At 40.6% G+C, this 20,472-nt stretch overlaps 1 protein-coding gene across 2 annotated transcripts in view; it reads right to left on the reverse strand.

Moving 5' to 3' along the window:
- The window catches only part of LOC133607759 (polypeptide N-acetylgalactosaminyltransferase 10-like), a 277,472-nt gene that overhangs the window by 34,743 nt on the left and 222,257 nt on the right, over window positions 1-20,472 (reverse strand). Inside the window, exons 11-12 of one of the 2 annotated variants that reach the window (XM_061962698.2) lie at window positions 17,604-17,753; window positions 9,701-10,894 (exon numbers count right to left, since the gene is read on the reverse strand). In XM_061962698.2, the coding sequence (XP_061818682.1) occupies window positions 10,727-10,894; window positions 17,604-17,753 (318 nt within the window). In that variant the 3' untranslated portion in view covers window positions 9,701-10,726. Of the gene's footprint in view, window positions 1-9,700; window positions 10,895-17,603; window positions 17,754-20,472 lie in introns of those variants that run through there. The other variant, XM_072913784.1, reaches the window with a different exon arrangement.

Below are 20,472 nucleotides of genomic sequence, written 5' to 3' on the forward strand. Positions count from 1 at the left end.
TCTTCAAACATTATCTCCTCTGAGCGCGTTTGTTGTTTCGGCTTCAAACTAACACAGGGGAGAGATTGAACCCTTCTGATTAAAAGTTGGTGAAAGAGTTGTGATACCTGCTCCGGTTTTGATTTTATGACCCTTCAAAGACCCGCTGCACTGATGCTCCTGCGGTGCAGTTTTTTTAAGATGGCTGCTTAAAAGCAGGAAGCACCAACGTGCCCACACAATGCAGACAAGGTAGGTACACTAGACAAAAGTCTTGGGACACTTCAGACTACAAGTAGACAAAAGTATTGGGACACTTAGGACTAGCACCTGCCAAATACGCGGGCCCGAACAACGCTGCTTGCAGCTTTAATTTGAAATTGTCATTGCTGCCACCAGTGGTGGAAAAGTGTATTGCAACTGACCGATACGGACCACAGCAGAGAAAGATATTTTTGGCGCCCCCAACAAAGGCAGAGTCGTGTATAAAGAGAGTATGGCCAACTACACAACAGGCGCCATGTTTGCTACCCAGAACATGGGCGGCTGTGCCCGAATGCATTCAACTGCTATCATTTTGACGAAGTAAAACAAAATATTACATCTAAATATACTTCTAAACATACTCCAGCTTATGAACTTACAATACAACCTGCTTTTACCCTTGTGAAAGTATAATTTTGTGGCCGTGTTTGATGCCAAGCACTCTGCTGTTACACTCCTGCAGTGTTTTGTGCACTCTCACACGCAACCCAATATTGCCCTCATTTTGCCAAAATCTTCATTAGCTTTGGACCAACATTCCCAGGAAAATTGTGACGTTTGTGTGAAGTATGTTAACTGTGGTGTATTTGTAATCACTGTATGTATCACTCATTATGTATTATTAGGGACCGCAATGTCCCTTTGGGACAGAGGACCCTATTGTATTTTGTGTGTTTTATTATTATTCCGCCGCCTCTTTGAGCTGTAATTTGACCCCCTTAACATGCTTCAAAACTCACCATATTTGACACACACATCAGGACTGGTGAAATTTGCCATCGAATCAAAAAAACCAAACCCCAAAACTCAAAATTGCGCTCTAGCGCCCCCTAGGAAAAAACACAGACAAAACTGCGGTATGAATGTCGTAGAGACATGAAACTAAAACCTCTATGTAGGTCTGACTTAGACCTAGATTTCATACATTGACATCCTTCAGCAAAAATCAACAGGAAGTTGGCAATTCCCCCTTCAAAACAACATTTTAGTAAAAACAGTCACTTTTGCCTCTTTGAGCTGTAATTTGACCCCCTCAACATGCTTCAAAACTCACCAAACTGGACACACACAATAGGAGTGGCAAAAATTGGGATTTGATAAAAAACCCAACCCCAAAACTCAAAATTGCGCTCTAGCGCCCCCTAGGAAGAAAACACAGACACAAGTGCTCCTAGGACGAAAACTCAGACAAAACTGCCTGTAACTTCCAGTAGGAATGTCTTAGAGACATGAAACAAAAAACCTCTATGTAGGTCTCACTTAGACCTACATTTCATAAATTGACAACCCCCAGCAAAAATCAAAAGGAAGTTTGCAATTCCCCCTTCAAAACAAAGGTTTTGTAAAAACCGATCACCTTTTTTCAAACATTATCTCATCTGAGCGCGTTTGTCGTGTCGAGAGAGATTGAACCCTTCTGATTAAAAGTTGACCAAAGAGTTTTAATTACTGCTCCGGTTTGGATTTTATGTGCCGTCAAAGTCGGTCCCGTCCATCGCTGCTTGTAGCTTTAATTATAACTGATCTTTCTTTTTTGTAACTTGCCAAAATGATTCCCGGGCGTGGCTACCGCTGCTGCTCACTGCTCCCCTCACCTCCCGTGGGGTGGAACAAGGGGATGGGTCAAATGCAGAGGTTAATTTTACCACACCTAGTGTGTGTGTGACAATCACTAGTACTTTAACTTTAACTTTTTAAGTGAATAGGTGTACTTTTGTACTTATTAGGGCCCGCAATGGCCCATTGCAAAAGGACTCCCACAGGGAGTCCTTATGCAATGGGACATAAGGACCTATTGAATTTCTAAGGTTTTATTATTTCTTTATTCTTTCTTTATTCTTCCGCCGCCTCTTTGAGCACTAATTTGACCCACTTAACATGCTTCAAAACTCACCAAATTTGACCCACACATCAGGACCTGCGAAAATTGTCTTTTAATAAAAAGCCAAACCCCAAAACTCAAAATTGTGCTCTAGCGCCTCCTAGGAAAAAAAAAAACTAGACTGCCTGTAACTCCCACTAGGAAGGTCGTAGAGACATGAAACAAAAACCTCTATGTAGGTCTGACTTAGACCTAGTTTTCATAATTGTATATCCTCGGGCAAAAATCAACAGGAAGTTGGCAATTCCCCCTTCAAGACAAAAAAGTACTAAAAACAGTCACTTTTGCCTCTTTGAGCTCTAATTTGACCCCCTTAACATGCTTCAAAACTCACCAAACTGAACGCACACATCAGGACTGGCAAAAATTGTGATCTAATAAAAAACCTAACCCCTAATCTAAAAATTGTGCTCTACAGCAATTTTTTCATAAAACGCACAAAAAACTACTCCTCGGATGAAAAAAATGACACAACTGCCTGTAACTCCCACTGGGAAGGTCGGAGAGACATGAAACGAAAACCTCTCCGTAGGTCTCACTTAGACCTACATTTCATAAATTGACAACCCCCAGTAAAAATCTACAGGAAGTTTGCTATTCCCCCTTCAACACAACATTTTTTTAAAAACCCGTCCCCTTTCTTCAAACATTATCTCCTCTGAGCGCGTTTGTTGTTTCGGCTTCAAACTAACACAGGAGAGAGATTGAACCCTTCTGATTAAAAGTTGGTGAAAGAGTTGTGATACCTGCTCCGGTTTTGATTTTATGACCCTTCAAAGACCCGCTGCACTGATGCTCCTGCGGTGCTGTTTTTTTTAAGATGGCTGCTTAAAAGCAGGAAGCACCAACGTGCCCACACAATGCAGACAAGGTAGGTACACTACACAAAAGTCTTGGGACACTTCAGACTAAAAGTAGACAAAAGTATTGGGACACTTAGGACTAGCACCTGCCAAATACGCGGGCCCGAACAACGCTGCTTGCAGCTTTAATTACCCATATTTCTGCACAATAACTCAGATATGGTAACACTGGTGAGCAGTAGAGAATATAGAGGGATTTTTGGTCCAGAACATATTTTGCTTTATTTAGACAAGCGGTAGAAAATGAATGAATGGATGGATTTTTGACGTATTTCTTGCCATACGTTGTATATTTTTTAAAGAGATTTCCAGTTCAATTTACTCATCTATTATTATTTATTTTACTCTTTCAATGTCTACTCCATGTATTTGTGTTTGACTTTCTCTTTTACTGTTACCAAATTTGCATTGTTTTAGTTTTCCTCAGATTCAAAGATAGTCTGTTTTCGTCAAACCATCTCTTATATTTCTTCTGCTATTATTTGTATTAGCACAAGGAGGAAGTCATCGAGGAAGCGCCGCTAACACATAGCATCAGCTCAAACCTAGTAGCAGTAATGGCGCCCTTTGGTCACGCGAGTGCTTTTTGACCAATCATTGAGGAGATCGCCTGAAACCGGGTTGGCCGTACTCTCTCTTTATACACGACTCTGAACAAGAAAAAAATAAAACTAAACTATACTGGAGTAAATTCAACTGACAAAAGGGAAAACCGGAGGTATAAATGTCTACTCGAGAGCAGTGCTTTTCAACCAATGTGCCGCGGCACACTAGTGTGCCGTAAGATACAGTCTGGTATGCCGTTGGAGGTTATGTAATTTCACCTACCGTATTTTTCGGAGTATAAGTCGCTCCGGAGCATAAGTCGCACCGGCCGAAAATGCATAATAAAGAAGGGAAAAAAACATATATAAGTCGCACTGGAGTATAAGTCGCATTTTTTGGGGGAAATTTATTTGATAAAACCCAACACCAAGAATAGACATTTGAAAGGCAATTTAAAATAAATAAAGAATAGTGAACAACAGGCTGAATAAGAGCACGTTATATGAGGCATAAATAACCAACTGAGAAGGTGCCTGGTATGTTAACGTAACATATTATGGTAAGAGTCATTCAAATAACTATAACATATAGAACATGCTATACGTTTACCAAACAATCTGTCACTCCTAATCGCTAAATCCCATGAAATCTTATTCGTCTAGTCCAGAGGTCGGCAACCAGCGGCTCCGGAGCCGCATGCGGCTCTTTGATCACTCTGATGCGGCTCAGCTGATTTTCCCGGGAGACTTCCGGATTTCAGTGCCTCTCGCAGGAAACTCCTGGGATTAATATTCTCCGATTTTCACCCTTACTATAATAATAAGGGCGTGCCATGATGGTACAGCATTTAGCGTCCTCTACATACAGTAAAAACAGCGTGCCAGCCCAGCCTCTTGACATGTACATCTTCTGCTTGCACATGTAAGTGACAGCAAGGCATACTTGGTCAAGAGCCACACAGGTTACACTGACGGTAGCCATATAAGACAACTTTAACACTCTTAATAATAATGCGCCACACTTTGAACCAAAACCAAACAAGAATGACAAACACATTTCGGGAGAACATCTGCACCTTAACACAACATAAACACAACAGAACAAATACCCAGAATCCCATGCAGCTCTGACTCTTCCGGGCTACATTAAACACCCCCCCCCCCCCCCCCCCTCTGTGCGTCGGTTGAGGTGGGCGGGGTTTGGTAGCGGGGGTGTATAATGTAGCCCGGAAGAGTTACTATGAAAAAAACTGCGACTTATAGTCCGAAAAATACGGTAATTGGGTTAAAAATATTTTTTGCAAACCACTAATTATAATCCGCAAAATGTGCCGTTGTTGAGTGTCTGTGCTGTCTAGAGCTCGGCAGAGTAACCGTGTAATACTCTTCCATATCAGTAGGTGCAGGTAAAAAGGTATCTTAACGCTTAAACCAAAAATAAAGAAAAAGCGAGTGCCGCTAAGAAAAGGCATTGAAGCTTAGGGAAGGCTATGCAAAACGAAGCTAAAACTGAACGGGCTGCAAAGTAAACAAAAACAGAATGCTGGACGACAGCAAAGACTTACATGACAATCAACATTGTCCCCACAAAGAAGGATAGCGTCCGCACAACTTAAATAGTCTTGATTGCTAAAACAAAGCAGGTGCGGGTTATAGCGCTCAAGGAAGACAGGAAAATACCAACAAAAGGGGAAAAGGCACCAAAATAGGAGCACAAGACAAGAACTAAAACACTACACACAGGAAAACACCAAAACCCCCCGAAATAAGACCTACTTTGAGACAAGAGCTACAGTGATGCATGGTTGGTCATGGTTTGAATTTATATCCAACAATAGCGAGAACGACTTTTTACTGTCAATATCGGCTGCTGAGTTTCACTTTTTTATGTCTTCTGCTGGCGGCGTGCCTCAGAATCTTTTCAATGAAAAAAAAAAAAAGTGCCTTGGCTCAGAAAAGGTTGAAAAACACTGCTCTAGTGCAGTGGTTCTCAACCTTTTTTCAGTGATGTACCCCCTGTGAACATTTTTTTCATTCAAGTACCCCCTAATCAGAGCAAAGCATTTTTGGTTGAAAAAAAAGAGATAAAGAAGTAAAATACAGCACTATGTCATCAGTTTCTGATTTATTAAATTGTATAAAAGTGCAAAATATTGCTCATTTGTTGTGATCTTTCTTGAACTATTTGGAAAAAAAGATATAAAAATAACTAAAACCTTGTTGAAAAATAAACAAGTGATTCAATTATAAATATGTCCACAAAAAATCTAGCTGTCAACACTTTTATCGTTGTTGCATTGTAATGAATGGAATATCCTTACTTGATTTGATGTTCAGTTTATGAACTTACATTCATATTTTGTTGAAGTAATATTAAATAAATATATTTATAAAGGATTTTTGAATTGTTGCTATTTTTAGAATATTTAAAAAAAAAATCTCACGTACCCCTTGGCATACCTTCAAGTACCCCCAGGGGTACACGTACCCCCATTTGAGGACCACTGCTCTAGTGGACGCTGGTTCTCAGGAGGATAAACATACTTAGGACTGGACAAGTAGGGACGATAAATCAAACACGACATCCCTTCAAAATAAAGGTTGTGGTTTACTATTAAAATAGTTTTACTCACTCATTTACGTCTTGGAAGTGGGCGGTGCCTTGCCAGGGTCACGGTCCAATCAGTTTCAACTGACTAGAATCATCCGGGTATTTGTCCAACACACACACACACACACACACACACACACACACACACACACACACACACACACAGATACACAAACACACTCCTAACATTTTCAACAAGGCACTAAGATTTCATTCAAGTGTATCACAAGTGCATAAAAGTTGCTACGGGACGCCAAGCTCCCCCCGGGGGAGCAACATTGTGGGCGCTGTCACGCCAAATTTCTTCCCCCTACAAACCCCCCCCCCCCATTTACTTCCGGGGTCATTTTCTCTTACGTCATTGACAGCGATCGATAGAATCCAAATCTCCTGAAAATGGTGGTGTCACTGAGTGACATTTGTCTTTATCTTTCCCAGGGGACTTATGTCAAACACCAGCAGGCTTCGAAAAATTCCAGGCGGAGTGTTACGGCCGCTGCTGGGAACTTCTGTCTTCGTGGTAACGTGCAAAAAATATTAATTAATATATAATACTGTTAAATGTCTGTACTTTAAACAACATTATTGTCATACTTGCCAACCTTGAGACCTCCGATTTCGGGAGCTGGGGGTGGGCGTGGTTGGGGTGGGACGGGGGCGTGGTTGGAGGCGTGGCTAAAAGGGGAGGAGTATATTTACAGCTAGAATTCACCAAGTCAAGTATTTCATATATATATATATATATATATATATATATATATATATATATATATATATATATATATATATATATATATATATATATATATATAAAATACTTGGCGTTCAGTGAATTCTAGCTATATATATATATATTTTTTATTTTTTATTATATTATATATATATATAAAATAAATACTTGAATTTCAGTGTTCATTTATTTACACATATTCACACATAACACTCATCTACTCATTGTTGAGTTAAGGGTTGAATTGTCCATCCTTGTTCTATTCTCTGTCACTATTTTTCTATCCATGCTGAACACCCTCTCTGATGATGCATTGCTGTGTGGCACGCACAAAAGTGCTTTCATCAAATGCACTACATGGCAGTATTGTCCTGTTTAAGAGTGTCACAACATTGCTGTTTACGGAAGACGAACTGCTTTAAGGTATACAAAAAAATTGACTGCTGTTGTTGTGTGTTGTTGCCGCGCTGGGAGGACGTTAATGAAACTGCCTAACAATAAACCCACATAAGAAACCAAGAACTCGCCCTCCATCATTCTATAGTTATAAACGTGATTGGGCAGGTACGCTTTTTTATATTGTGGAGGACATGAGTCCGCCTGAATTTCGGGAGATTTTCTGGAGAAAATTTGTCCCGGGAGGTTTTCGGGAGAGGCGCTGAATTTCGGGAGTCTCCCGGAAAATCCGGGAGTGTTGGCAAGTATGATTATTGTTGAAACCATTTCACTAATATTAATTAATATATAATACTGTTAAATGTCTGTACTTTAAACAACATTATTGTCATACTTGCCAACCTTGAGACCTCCGATTTCGGGAGCTGGGGGTGGGCGTGGTTGGGGTGGGACGGGGGCGTGGTTGGAGGCGTGGCTAAAAGGGGAGGAGTATATTTACAGCTAGAATTCACCAAGTCAAGTATTTCATATATATATATATATATATATATATATATATATATATATATAAAATACTTGGCGTTCAGTGAATTCTAGCTATATATATATATATATATATATTTATTTTATTATATATATATATATATATGTATATATATATATATATATATATATAAAATAAATACTTGAATTTCAGTGTTCATTTATTTACACATATTCACACATAACACTCATCTACTCATTGTTGAGTTAAGGGTTGAATTGTCCATCCTTGTTCTATTCTCTGTCACTATTTTTCTATCCATGCTGAACACCCTCTCTGATGATGCATTGCTGTGTGGCACGCACAAAAGTGCTTTTCATCAAATGCACTAGATGGCAGTATTGTCTTGTTTAAGAGTGTCACAACATTGCTGTTTACGGAAGACGAACTGCTTTACGGTATACAAAAAAATTGACTGCTGTTGTTGTGTGTTGTTGCCGCGCTGGGAGGACGTTAATGAAACTGCCTAACAATAAACCCACATAAGAAACCAAGAACTCGCCCTCCATCATTCTATAGTTATAACGTGATTGGGCAGGTACGCTTTTTTATATTGTGGAGGACATGAGTCCGCCTGAATTTCGGGAGATTTTCGGGAGAAAATTTGTCCCGGGAGGTTTTCGGGAGAGGCGCTGAATTTCGGGAGTCTCCCGGAAAATCCGGGAGTGTTGGCAAGTATGATTATTGTTGAAACCATTTCACTAATATTAATTAATATATAATACTGTTAAATGTCCATCCATCCATCCCATCCATCCATCTTCTTCCGCTATTCCGAGGTCGGGTCGCGGGGGCAGCAGCTTAAGCAGGGAAGCCCAGACTTCCCTCTCCCCAGCCACTTGGTCCAGCTCCTCCCGGGGGATCCCGAGGCGTTCCCAGGCCAGCCGGGAGACATAGTCTTCCCAGCGTGTCCTGGGTCTTCCCCGTGGCCTCCTACCGGTCGGACGTGCCCGAAACACCTTCCTAGGGAGGCGTTCGGGTGGCATCCTGACCAGATGCCCGAACCACCTCATCTGGCTCCTCTCGATGTGGAGGAGCAGCGGCTTTACTTTGAGCTCCCCCCGAATGACAGAGCTTCTCACCCTATCTCTAAGGGAGAGCCCCGCCACTCGGCGGAGGAAACTCATTTCGGCCGCTTGTACCCGTGATCTTGTCCTTTCGGTCATGACCCAAAGCTCATGACCATAGGTGAGGATGGGAACGTAGATCGACCGGTAAATCGAGAGCTTTGCCTTCCGGCTCAGCTCCTTCTTCACCACAACGGATCGATACAGCGTCCGCATTACTGAAGACGCCGCACCGATCCGCCTGTCGATCTCACGATCCACTCTTCCCTCACTCGTGAACAAGACTCCGAGGTACTTGAACTCCTCCACTTGGGGCAAAATCTCCTCCCCAACCCGGAGATGGCACTCCACCCTTTTCCGGGCGAGAACCATGGACTCGGACTTGGAGGTGCTGATTCTCATCCCAGTCGCTTCACACTCAGCTGCGAACCGATCCAGTGAGAGCTGAAGATCCTGGCCAGATGAAGCCATCAGGACCAAATCATCTGCAAAAAGCAGAGACCTAATCCTGCAGCCACCAAACCGGATCCCCTCAACGCCTTGACTGCGCCTAGAAATTCTGTCCATAAAAGTTATGAACAGAATCGGTGACAAAGGGCAGCCTTGGCGGAGTCCAACCCTCACCGGAAACGTGTCCGACTTACTGCCGGCAATGCGAACCAAGCTCTGACACTGATCATACAGGGAGCGGACCGCCACAATCAGACAGTCCGAAACCCTATACTCTCTGAGCACTCCCCACAGGACTTCCCGAGGGACACGGTCGAATGCCTTCTCCAAGTCCACAAAGCACATGTAGACTGGTTGGGCAAACTCCCATGCACCCTCAAGGACCCTGCCGAGAGTATAGAGCTGGTCCACAGTTCCACGACCAGGACGAAAACCACACTGTTCCTCCTGAATCCGAGGTTCAACTATCCGGCGTAGCCTCCTCTCCAGTACACCTGAATAGACCTTACCGGGAAGGCTGAGGAGTGTGATCCCACGATAGTTAGAACACACCCTCCGGTTCCCCTTTTTAAAGAGAGGAACCACCATTTCACTAATATTAATTAATATATAATACTGTTAAATGTCTGTACTTTAAATCAACATTATTGTTGAAACCATTTCACTACAATATTGTGTGTGCTGCTGTCCTGTGTCAAAGCCGAAGTGTTATCGATCGCTGTCAATGACGTAAGAGGAAATGACGTAAGTAAAAGGAAATGACGTAAGAGGAAATGACCCCGAAAGTAAATGTGTGGGGGGGGAGGTTTTTGTAGGGGGAAGAAATTTGGCGTGACAGCGCCGCCTCTAGTCCTGGAGTAAGGGCCCCCATGCTGGCGCTCTATGCTAAAAGTGATGTCAGCTGGGTGGACGCCGCCGCCCATAAAAAGCCCCCCGCGTTGGTCCGTCCATCCAGCAAGGAGGGCAGCAGCAAAATAGACCGTAAAGGAGGCGATAGCAGCTGGAAAAAGTACATTTTCCAAAGTTAAAAACAGACAGGAGGAGAGGAAAGTGATGGACAGCAGATTATATCAAGTTGCAGGCGAAGGCAGGAGTGTGGGGGGATTTTTTCGAATGGTTCTGCCTGGCTTCACCCAGGTGTCACAACCACTTAGGCTCAGCCAGGAAGAACAGGCGACGACACCACCACCCGGAGACGCCGCCCGCCCCCGAGCCCCATGGCAGGATTGCGTTGTCGAAGGCGGCGAGACATAGAGGATTTGTGAGGTGGAAGACATGGAGATAAACTGGAGGTGTTCAAATCAGGAACCCGGCGGCGAGAGAGAGGCTGCAAATAAGAGTCATGGAAATAGGAGGCGGGAATGTCGGCACATTCGGGGACCAAAGCCCCGTCAGTCAAACTTCCGCCTGGCGGTTGAAGCCCTCCAGCACGTCGTCGTTGGTTTTGTCGAAGAGCCACCGCTGGCTGGCGGAGGCGGGGTCGCACGTGTTCATGAAGACGCGGCGCTCGCCGGCGTTGCCGTCGATGCAGCTGTTGCTAACGGGGTGATACAAGCTCTTGTCCTGATAGAGGACGCAAACAGGAAGGAAGGACACAAAGTGGTTGTGGTGAAGTAGAAAAAAAGATGGTCGTGGTCAAAAGTTGACATACACTTGTAAAGAACATAATGTCATGGCTGTCTTGAGTCTCCGATCATTTCTACAACTTTTATTTTTTGGTGATAGAGTGATTGGAGCACATACTTGTTGGTCACAAAAAACATTCATAAATTTGGTTCTTTTATGAATTTATTATGGGTCTACTGAAAATGGGACTAAATCTGCTGGGTCAAAAGTATACATACAGCAATGTTAATATTTGGTTACATGTCCCTTGGCAAGTTTCACATCAATAAGTCTTAAAACTCATTTGTATACTCTAGCCTTTAAATAGCCCCCCTGTTAGACCAGTTGATCTGCCGTTTCTTTTCTTTTCTCCTCTGCTCCCCTTTTCCTTGAGGGGGGGGGGGGGGGGGGCACAGGTCCGGTGGCCATGGATGAAGTGCTGGCTGTCCAGAGTCGGGACCCGGGGTGGACCGCTCGCCTGTGCATCGGCTGGGAACATCTCTGCGCTGCTGACCCGTCTCCGCTCGGGATGGTGTCCTGCTGGCCCCACTATGGACTGGACTCTTACTATTATGTTGGATCCACTATGGACTGGACTCTCACAATATTATGTCAGACCCACTCGACATCCATTGCTTTCGGTCTCCCCTAGAGGGGGGGGGGTTACCCACATATGCGGTCCTCTCCAAGGTTTCTCATAGTCATTCACATCGACGTCCCACTGGGGTGAGTTTTTCCTTGCCCGTATGTGGGCTTTGTACCGAGGATGTCGTTGTGGCTTGTGCAGCCCTTTGAGACACTTGTGATTTAGGGCTATATAAATAAAGATTGATTGATTGATTGAGATTGAATAAGGCGCTTTTGGTAGCCATCCACAAGCTTCTGGTTGAATTTTTGACCACTCCTCTTGACAAAATTGGTGCAGTTCAGCTACCGTATTTTCCGCACTATAAGGCGCACCTAAAAACCTCAAATTTTCTCAAAAGCTGACAGTGCGCCTTATAATCCGTTGCGCCTTATATATGGACCAATATTGAGCCACAACGGGTCTCGCAACTACGGGATGCATAACGTAACCCCAGCCTCTACTGTAGCGTCTATTCTATGCGCCTTATAATGCGGTGCGCTTTATATATGAACAAAGTTTTAAAATAGGCCATTCATTGAAGGTGCGCCTTATAATCCGGTGCACCTTATAGTGCGGAAAATACGGTAAATGTGTTGGTTTTCTGTCATGGACTTGTTTCTTCAGCATTGTCCACACGTTTAAGTCAGGACTTTGGGAAGGCCATTCTAAAACCTTAATTCTAGCCTGATTTAGCCATTCTTTTACCACTTTTGACGTATGTTTGGGGTCATTGTCCTGTTGGAACACCCAACTGCGCCCAAGACCCAACCTCCAGGCTGATGATTTACAGCAATGGTAATATTTGGTTACATGTCCCTTGGCAAGTTTCACATCAATAAGGCGCTTTTGGTAGCCATCTACAAGCTTCTGGTTGAATTTTTGACCACTCCTCTTAACAAAATTGGTGCAGTTCATCTACCGTATTTTCCGCAGTATAAGGCGCACCTAAAATCCTCAAATTTTCTCAAAAGCTGACAGTGCGCCTTATAATCCGTTGCGCCTTATATATGGACCAATATTGAGCCACAACGGGTCTCGCAACTACGGGATGCATAACGTAACCCCAGCCTCTACTGTAGCGTCTATTCTATGCGCCTTATAATGCGGTACGCTTTATATATGAACAAAGTTTTAAAATAGGCCATTCATTGAAGGTGCGCCTTATAATCCGGTGCGCCTTATAGTGCGGAACATACGGCAAATGTGTTGGTTTTCTGACATGGACTTGTTTCTTCAGCATTGTCCACACGTTTGAGTCAGGACTTTAGGAAGGCCATTCTAAAACCTTAATTCTAGCCTGATTTAGCCATTCCTTTACCACTTTTGACGTGTGTTTGGGGTCATTGTCCTGTTGGAACACCCAACTGCGCCCAAGACCCAACCTCCAGGCTGATGATTTACAGCAATGTTAATATTTGGTTACATGTCCCTTGGCAAGGTTCACTGCAACAAGGCGCTTTTGGTAGCCATCCACAAGTTTCTGGTTGAATTTTTGACCACTACTCTTGACAAAATTGGTGCAGTTCAGCTACCGTATTTTCCGCACTATAAGGCGCACCTAAAAACCTCAAATTTTCTCAAAAGCTGACAGTGCGCCTTATAATCCGTTGCGCCTTATATATGGACCAATATTGAGCCACAACGGGTCTCGCAACTACGGGATGCATAACGTAACCCCAGCCTCTACTGTAGCGTCTATTCTATGCGCCTTATAATGCGGTGCGCCTTATATATGAACAAAGTTTTAAAATAGGCCATTCATTGAAGGTGCGCCTTATAATCCGGTGCACCTTATAGTGCGGAAAATACGGTAAATGTGTTGGTTTTCTGACATGGACTTGTTTCTTCAGCATTGTCCACACGTTTAAGTCAGGACTTTGGGAAGGCCATTCTAAAACCTTAATTCTAGCCTGATTTAGCCATTCCTTTACCACTTTTGACGTATGTTTGGGGTCATTGTCCTGTTGGAACACCCAACTGCGCCCAAGACCCAACCTCCAGGCTGATGATTTACAGCAATGTTAATATTTGGTTACATGTCCCTTGGCAAGTTTCACATCAATAAGGCGCTTTTGGTAGCCATCCACAAGCTTCTGGTTGAATTTTTGACCACTCCTCTTGACAAAATTGGTGCAGTTCAGCTACCGTATTTTCCGCACTATAAGGCGCACCTAAAAACCTCAAATTTTCTCAAAAGCTGACAGTGCGCCTTATAATCCGTTGCGCCTTATATATGGACCAATATTGAGCCACAACGGGTCTCGCAACTACGGGATGCATAACGTAACCCCAGCCTCTACTGTAGCGTCTATTCTATGCGCCTTATAATGCGGTACGCTTTATATATGAACAAAGTTTTAAAATAGGCCATTCATTGAAGGTGCACCTTATAATCCGGTGCGCCTTATAGTGCGGAAAATACGGTAAATGTGTTGGTTTTCTGACATGGACTTGTTTCTTCAGCATTGTCCACACGTTTAAGTCAGGACTTTGGGAAGGCCATTCTAAAACCTTAATTCTAGCCTGATTTAGCCATTCCTTTACCACTTTTGACGTATGTTTGGGGTCATTGTCCTGTTGGAACACCCAACTGCGCCCAAGACCCAACCTCCAGGCTGATGATTTACAGCAATGGTAATATTTGGTTACATGTCCCTTGGCAAGTTTCACATCAATAAGGCGCTTTTGGTAGCCATCTACAAGCTTCTGGTTGAATTTTTGACCACTCCTCTTAACAAAATTGGTGCAGTTCATCTACCGTATTTTCCGCAGTATAAGGCGCACCTAAAAACCTCAAATTTTCTCAAAAGCTGACAGTGCGCCTTATAATCCGTTGCGCCTTATATATGGACCAATATTGAGCCACAACGGGTCTCGCAACTACGGGATGCATAACGTAACCCCAGCCTCTACTGTAGCGTGTATTCTATGCGCCTTATAATGCGGTGCGCCTTATATATGAACAAAGTTTTAAAATAGGCCATTCATTGAAGGTGCGCCTTATAATCCGGTGCGCCTTATAGTGCGGAAAATACGGTAAATGTGTTGGTTTTCTGACATGGACTTGTTTCTTCAGCATTGTCCACACGTTTAAGTCAGGACTTTGGGAAGGCCATTCTAAAACCTTAATTCTAGCCTGATTTAGTCATTCCTTTACCACTTTTGACGTGTGTTTGGGGTTATTGTCCTGTTGGAACACCCAACTGCGCCCAAGACCCAACCTCTGCACTGCAAAAAGTCAGTGTTCAAAAACAAGAAAAAAAAATAATACAAAAATAAGGGGTATTTTATTTGAAATAAGCAAAATTATCTGCCAATAGAACAAGAAAATTCGGCTGGTCAAGACTTTCCAAAACAAGTCAAATTAGCTAACCTCAATGAACCCAAAAATACCTTAAAATAAGTATATTCTCACTAATAAGTGCACTTTTCTTGGTGGAAAAAAAAGAAGAGACCTTTTTGCTCAATATGTGGAAAAATATTCTTAAATTAAGTAAATGCTAGTGCCATTATCTTGACATAATGATATGCGCTCGGCATCATGATTTTTTTTTTCCATGCTTGAAATAAGAAATGATTACTTTAAAAAAGTAGTTTTATACTTGTGAGTGTTGATGACACAGCTTTGCAACAGTTGATATTCTAGTTTCAAGCATGTTTTACTCAATATAGGTCATAAAATTGTACTGATATGATCCAGTTTAAGAGGTTGTTCAAAATAATAGTGCTTACAGAGTACAAAGAAGAAGAATTATGAGAAATACTTCCAACCTTATTGAAAATAAGATATTCTTCATCTCAGTATGTTAATAATGACTGAATTAATTAATTAATTACATATTACAAAACTGTTGTATACTAATTCATAGATGTTATTTTATTATATAAAAAGGTCAGTAAATTATTCTATATATTTGTAAACGCTTTGAAGTGGGAAAGGGGTAGGATTAAATAAGCTTTGCTTCTTCCTACTCCTTTTCGGGCATGATGTAAAATGAAAAGATATGAAATTGTGTGATGTATTATGATGTAAGTGTGTTCATGTTCGAAATAAACTAAAGAAAGAAAGAAAAGAAATCTCAGCAACAAGCTGTAATATCTTACTGAGATCATTTAGGACCAAAACCCTTAAAACAAGTAAAACACTAACATAAAATCTGCTTAGTGAGAAGAATGATCATATCAGACAGAAAATAAGCAAATATCACCCTTATTTGAGATATTTAATCTTACTTTGATTTCAGTTTTTGCAGTGTGATGATTTTAGGTTGTCCTGAAGAATTTGGAGGTAATCCTCCTTTTTCATTGTCCCATTTACTCTCTGTAAAGCACCAGTTCCATTGGCAGCAAAACAGGCCCAGAGCATAATACTACCACCACCATGCTTGACGGTAGGTATGGTGTTGCTGGGATTAAAGGCCTCACATTTTCTCCTCCAAACATATTAAGCTGCTTTGAAATGGCTCCAAGTGACTTTCCTGATTGTTCAAGTCAATGATTCGCTTTTTCTGATCTGTGCTGATTTCCTTTGACTTTCCCATTGTCTCGTTTGTAACCGAGTCTAATGACTGCATCGCATGAGCCCTATTTAAATGGGCTCAGAGAAGTCAACAGGTGTAGTCAATCACAATCACTGACATGAAGTTAAGAGGCCATGCCATGAAGCTAATTTGATTTGATTATCACTTTTCCACATCACCAAAATTGATGTTGCTGTATGTACAGGTAAAAGCCAGTAAATTAGAATATTTTGAAAAACTTGATTTATTTCAGTAATTGCATTCAAAAGGTGTAACTTGTACATTATATTTATTCATTGCACACAGACTGATGCATTCAAATGTTTATTTCATTTAATTTTGATGATTTGAAGTGGCAACAAATGAAAATCCAAAATTCTGTGTGTCACAAAATTAGAATATTACTTAAGGCTAATACAAAAAAGGGATTTTTAGAAATGTTGGCCAACTGAAAAGTATGAAAATGAAAAATATGAGCATGTACAATACTCAATACTTGGTTGGAGCTCCTTTTGCCTCAATTACTGCGTTAATGCGGCGTGGCATGGAGTCGATGAGTTTCTGGCACTGCTCAGGTGTTATGAGAGCCCAGGTTGCTCTGATAGTGGCCTTCAACTCTTCTGCGTTTTTGGGTCTGGCATTCTGCATCTTCCTTTTCACAATACCCCACAGATTTTCTATGGGGCTAAGGTAAGGGGAGTTGGCGGGCCAATTTAAAACAGAAATACCATGGTCCGTAAACCAGGCACGGGTAGATTTTGCGCTGTGTGCAGGCGCCAAGTCCTGTTGGAACTTGAAATCTCCATCTCCATAGAGCAGGTCAGCAGCAGGAAGCATGAAGTGCTCTAAAACTTGCTGGTAGACGGCTGCGTTGACCCTGGATCTCAGGAAACAGAGTGGACCGACACCAGCAGATGACATGGCACCCCAAACCATCACTGATGGTGGAAACTTTACACTAGACTTCAGGCAACGTGGATCCTGTGCCTCTCCTGTCTTCCTCCAGACTCTGGGACCTCGATTTCCAAAGGAAATGCAAAATTTGCATGGTTGGGTGATGGTTTGGGGTGCCATGTCATCTGCTGGTGTCGGTCCACTCTGTTTCCTGAGATCCAAAATTAAATGAAATAAACATTTGAATGCATCAGTCTGTGTGCAATGAATAAATATAATGTACAAGTTACACCTTTTGAATGCAATTACTGAAATAAATCAAGTTTTTCAAAATATTCTAATTTACTGGCTTTTACCTGTATACTTTTGACCCAGCAGATTTGGTCACATTTTCAGTAGACCCATAATAAATTCATAAAAGAACCAAACTTCATGAATGTTTTTTTGTGACCAACAAGTATGTGCTCCAATCACTCTATCACAAAAAATAAGAGTTGTAGAAATGATTGGAAACTCAAGACAGCCATGACATAATGTTCTTTACAAGTGTATGTCAACTTTTGACCACGACTGTACGTGCTACATATCATGTCATGGACTGTAAAAAATAAAAAGTGTTGTTTACCTTTCGGTAGCGCCACAGCTGGTTGCCCTTCATGCCGTGACAGTCGTACAGCGTGACGGGGCTGTTGTTGGAGACGGCGTCGAAGCAAACCTTCTTTGTGTGCAAGGGGTCGCCCACGCGGATGTCCTCCCGCCACCCGAATGTGAACCCCTGCAAGTAGGTTTTCAGATAAAACACTGTTCTGTTAAACAAAACAAGGTAGTATAATTATAATCAGTACTATTATTATTATTAATATTAAATAGGCTCCTACACACAAACCACCTTGCTAATATTTAATTTAAAGTAAAAAATTACTGACATTTTATGTGTACAGTATTCAATATTCTGAATAAATAACTATATATTGCAATAATAGTTTGTGTTAACATTTTTATGAAATACATTAATAACATGTACTTTTATTCATTTAACAGTATTAATTAATTTTACAATATACATTATATGTTATATTTTTTACATATGAAATACTACACTATGTTACTTATAATATTCAACTGTTTTTAGTCAATACATTTTCATTTAAATCAATATATAAAGCAGCTCAGCTGAATTACTGCTATTTATTTGTACAGTGTTTAATATTATTGATACATAAATTACTAATATTTCATATATATACATATATACATATATATATATATATATATATATATACATATATACATATATATATATATATATATACATATATATATATATATACATATATATATATATATATATATATATACATATATATATATATATATGTATATATATATATATATATGCTGTATATATACATATACACACATATATTCATACATACATACATACATACAAACATTTACATACTTACATATTAGACTTGACTTCCTTTTTATTGTCATTCAAATTTGAACTTTACAGCACAGATAAGAACGAAATTTCGTTACATAAGCTCATGGTAGTGCAGGATAAAAAAGCAATAAGGTGCATATATAAATAAATAAATATATATAAATAATATATATAATATATATATAATAAATAAATAAATATAAATATATATAAATAAATAAATAGATTACTGTACAGATAAATATATATTTATTTATATTATCTATATACATACATGTATACATTTACATCCATACATATATTACAACTGTCAAAGTTAACGCGATAATAACATGTTAACTATAAGTTACTTTGTAAGCACTAATCTTTTCAACGGGAGATTTACACACAGGCGTTCTGAATCATTTTTGACCCTCGGGCCATTCCGTAGCGTGGGAAAATGTGGCTGCTTTCACTATTTCCTGATGAGCCACAAGCGGGAAAGTAGCAAGCAGAAATGGTACAAAGAAAAGGGTACAATACGGAAATATCAGGTCCAAAGCCAAGGACAAGAGGGAGCGCCGGCAGCGTTCCCTCCAATGATGTCGTCTCATGGCGATTGAAGATAACGTTTTCTCTACTTGTCGGGAGAACAACTTGCCATGGCTTTGGATCAGAGATTTCTATAATGTACCCTTTTCTGTGTGCATTTCTGCTCGTTGTTTTCCAGCTTGTGGCTCCACTCTACGGAATGGACCGAGGGTAAAAAAATAATACGGGATGCATGCGCGTGTACATATATGTATGTGTATATATTAGTGTTGTTCCGAAACCAATATTTTGGTACCTGTACCTGTACCATAATTATTTCGATATTTTTTGGTACTTTTCTAAATAAAGGGGACCACAAAAAATTGCATTATTGGCTTTATTTTAACTATAAACATGTTTGTTATTGCAAGTTTGTCATTAAATAAAATACTTTTCACATGCGGTATAGTACCGCAAATGATTCATTAGTATCGCGGTACTACACTAATACCAGTATATCGTACAACCCTAGTGTATATACATATACATATACATACATATATATATATGTCTTAATAAGGTTATCCAAAAAATAGTGCTCGATACCGTAGTAGAGCGCAATATATATATGTATGTGTGGGAAAAAAATCACAAGACTATTTCATCTCTACAGGCCTGTTTCATGAGGGGGGGTTCCCTCAATCATCAGGAGATTTCTGATGATTGAGGGAACCCCCCTCATGAAACAGGCCTGTAGAGATGAAATAGTCTTGTGATTTTTTTCCCCACACATACATATATATATATATATATATATATATATATATATATATATGTGTATATATATATATATATATATATATATACACACATATATATATATATACATATATATATATATATATATATATATATATATATATATGCACCTGGGGATAAGTTGATTGGCAACACTAAATTGGCCCTAGTGTGTGGATGTGAGTGTGAATGTTGTCTGTCTATCTGTGTTGGCCCTGCGATGAGGTGGCGACTTGTCCAGGGTGTACCCCGCCTTCCGCCCGATTGTAGCTGAGATAGGCTCCAGCGACCCCAAAGGGAATAAGTGGTAGAAAATGGATGGATGGATATATATATATATATATATATATATATATATATATATATATATATATATATATATATATATATATATATACAGTACAGGTCAAAAGTTTGGACACACCTTCTCATTTCAATGCGTTTTCTTTATTTTCATGACTATTTACATTGTAGATTGTCACTGAAGGCATCAAAACCATGACACCTGTGAAGTGAAAACCATTTCAGGTGACTACCTCTTGAAGCTCACCGAGAGAATGCCAAGAGTGTGCAAAGCAGTAATCAGAGCAAAGGCAGGCTTTTTTTTTGAAGAAACTAGAATATAAAACATGTTTTCAGTTACATCACCTTTTTTTGTTAAGTACATAACTCCACATGTGTTCATTCATAGTTTTGATGCCTTCAGTGACAATCTACAATGTAAATAGTCATGAAAATA

Source organism: Nerophis lumbriciformis, linkage group LG09, assembly GCF_033978685.3.
Source record: "Nerophis lumbriciformis linkage group LG09, RoL_Nlum_v2.1, whole genome shotgun sequence".
Lineage (NCBI taxonomy): Eukaryota > Metazoa > Chordata > Actinopteri > Syngnathiformes > Syngnathidae > Nerophis > Nerophis lumbriciformis.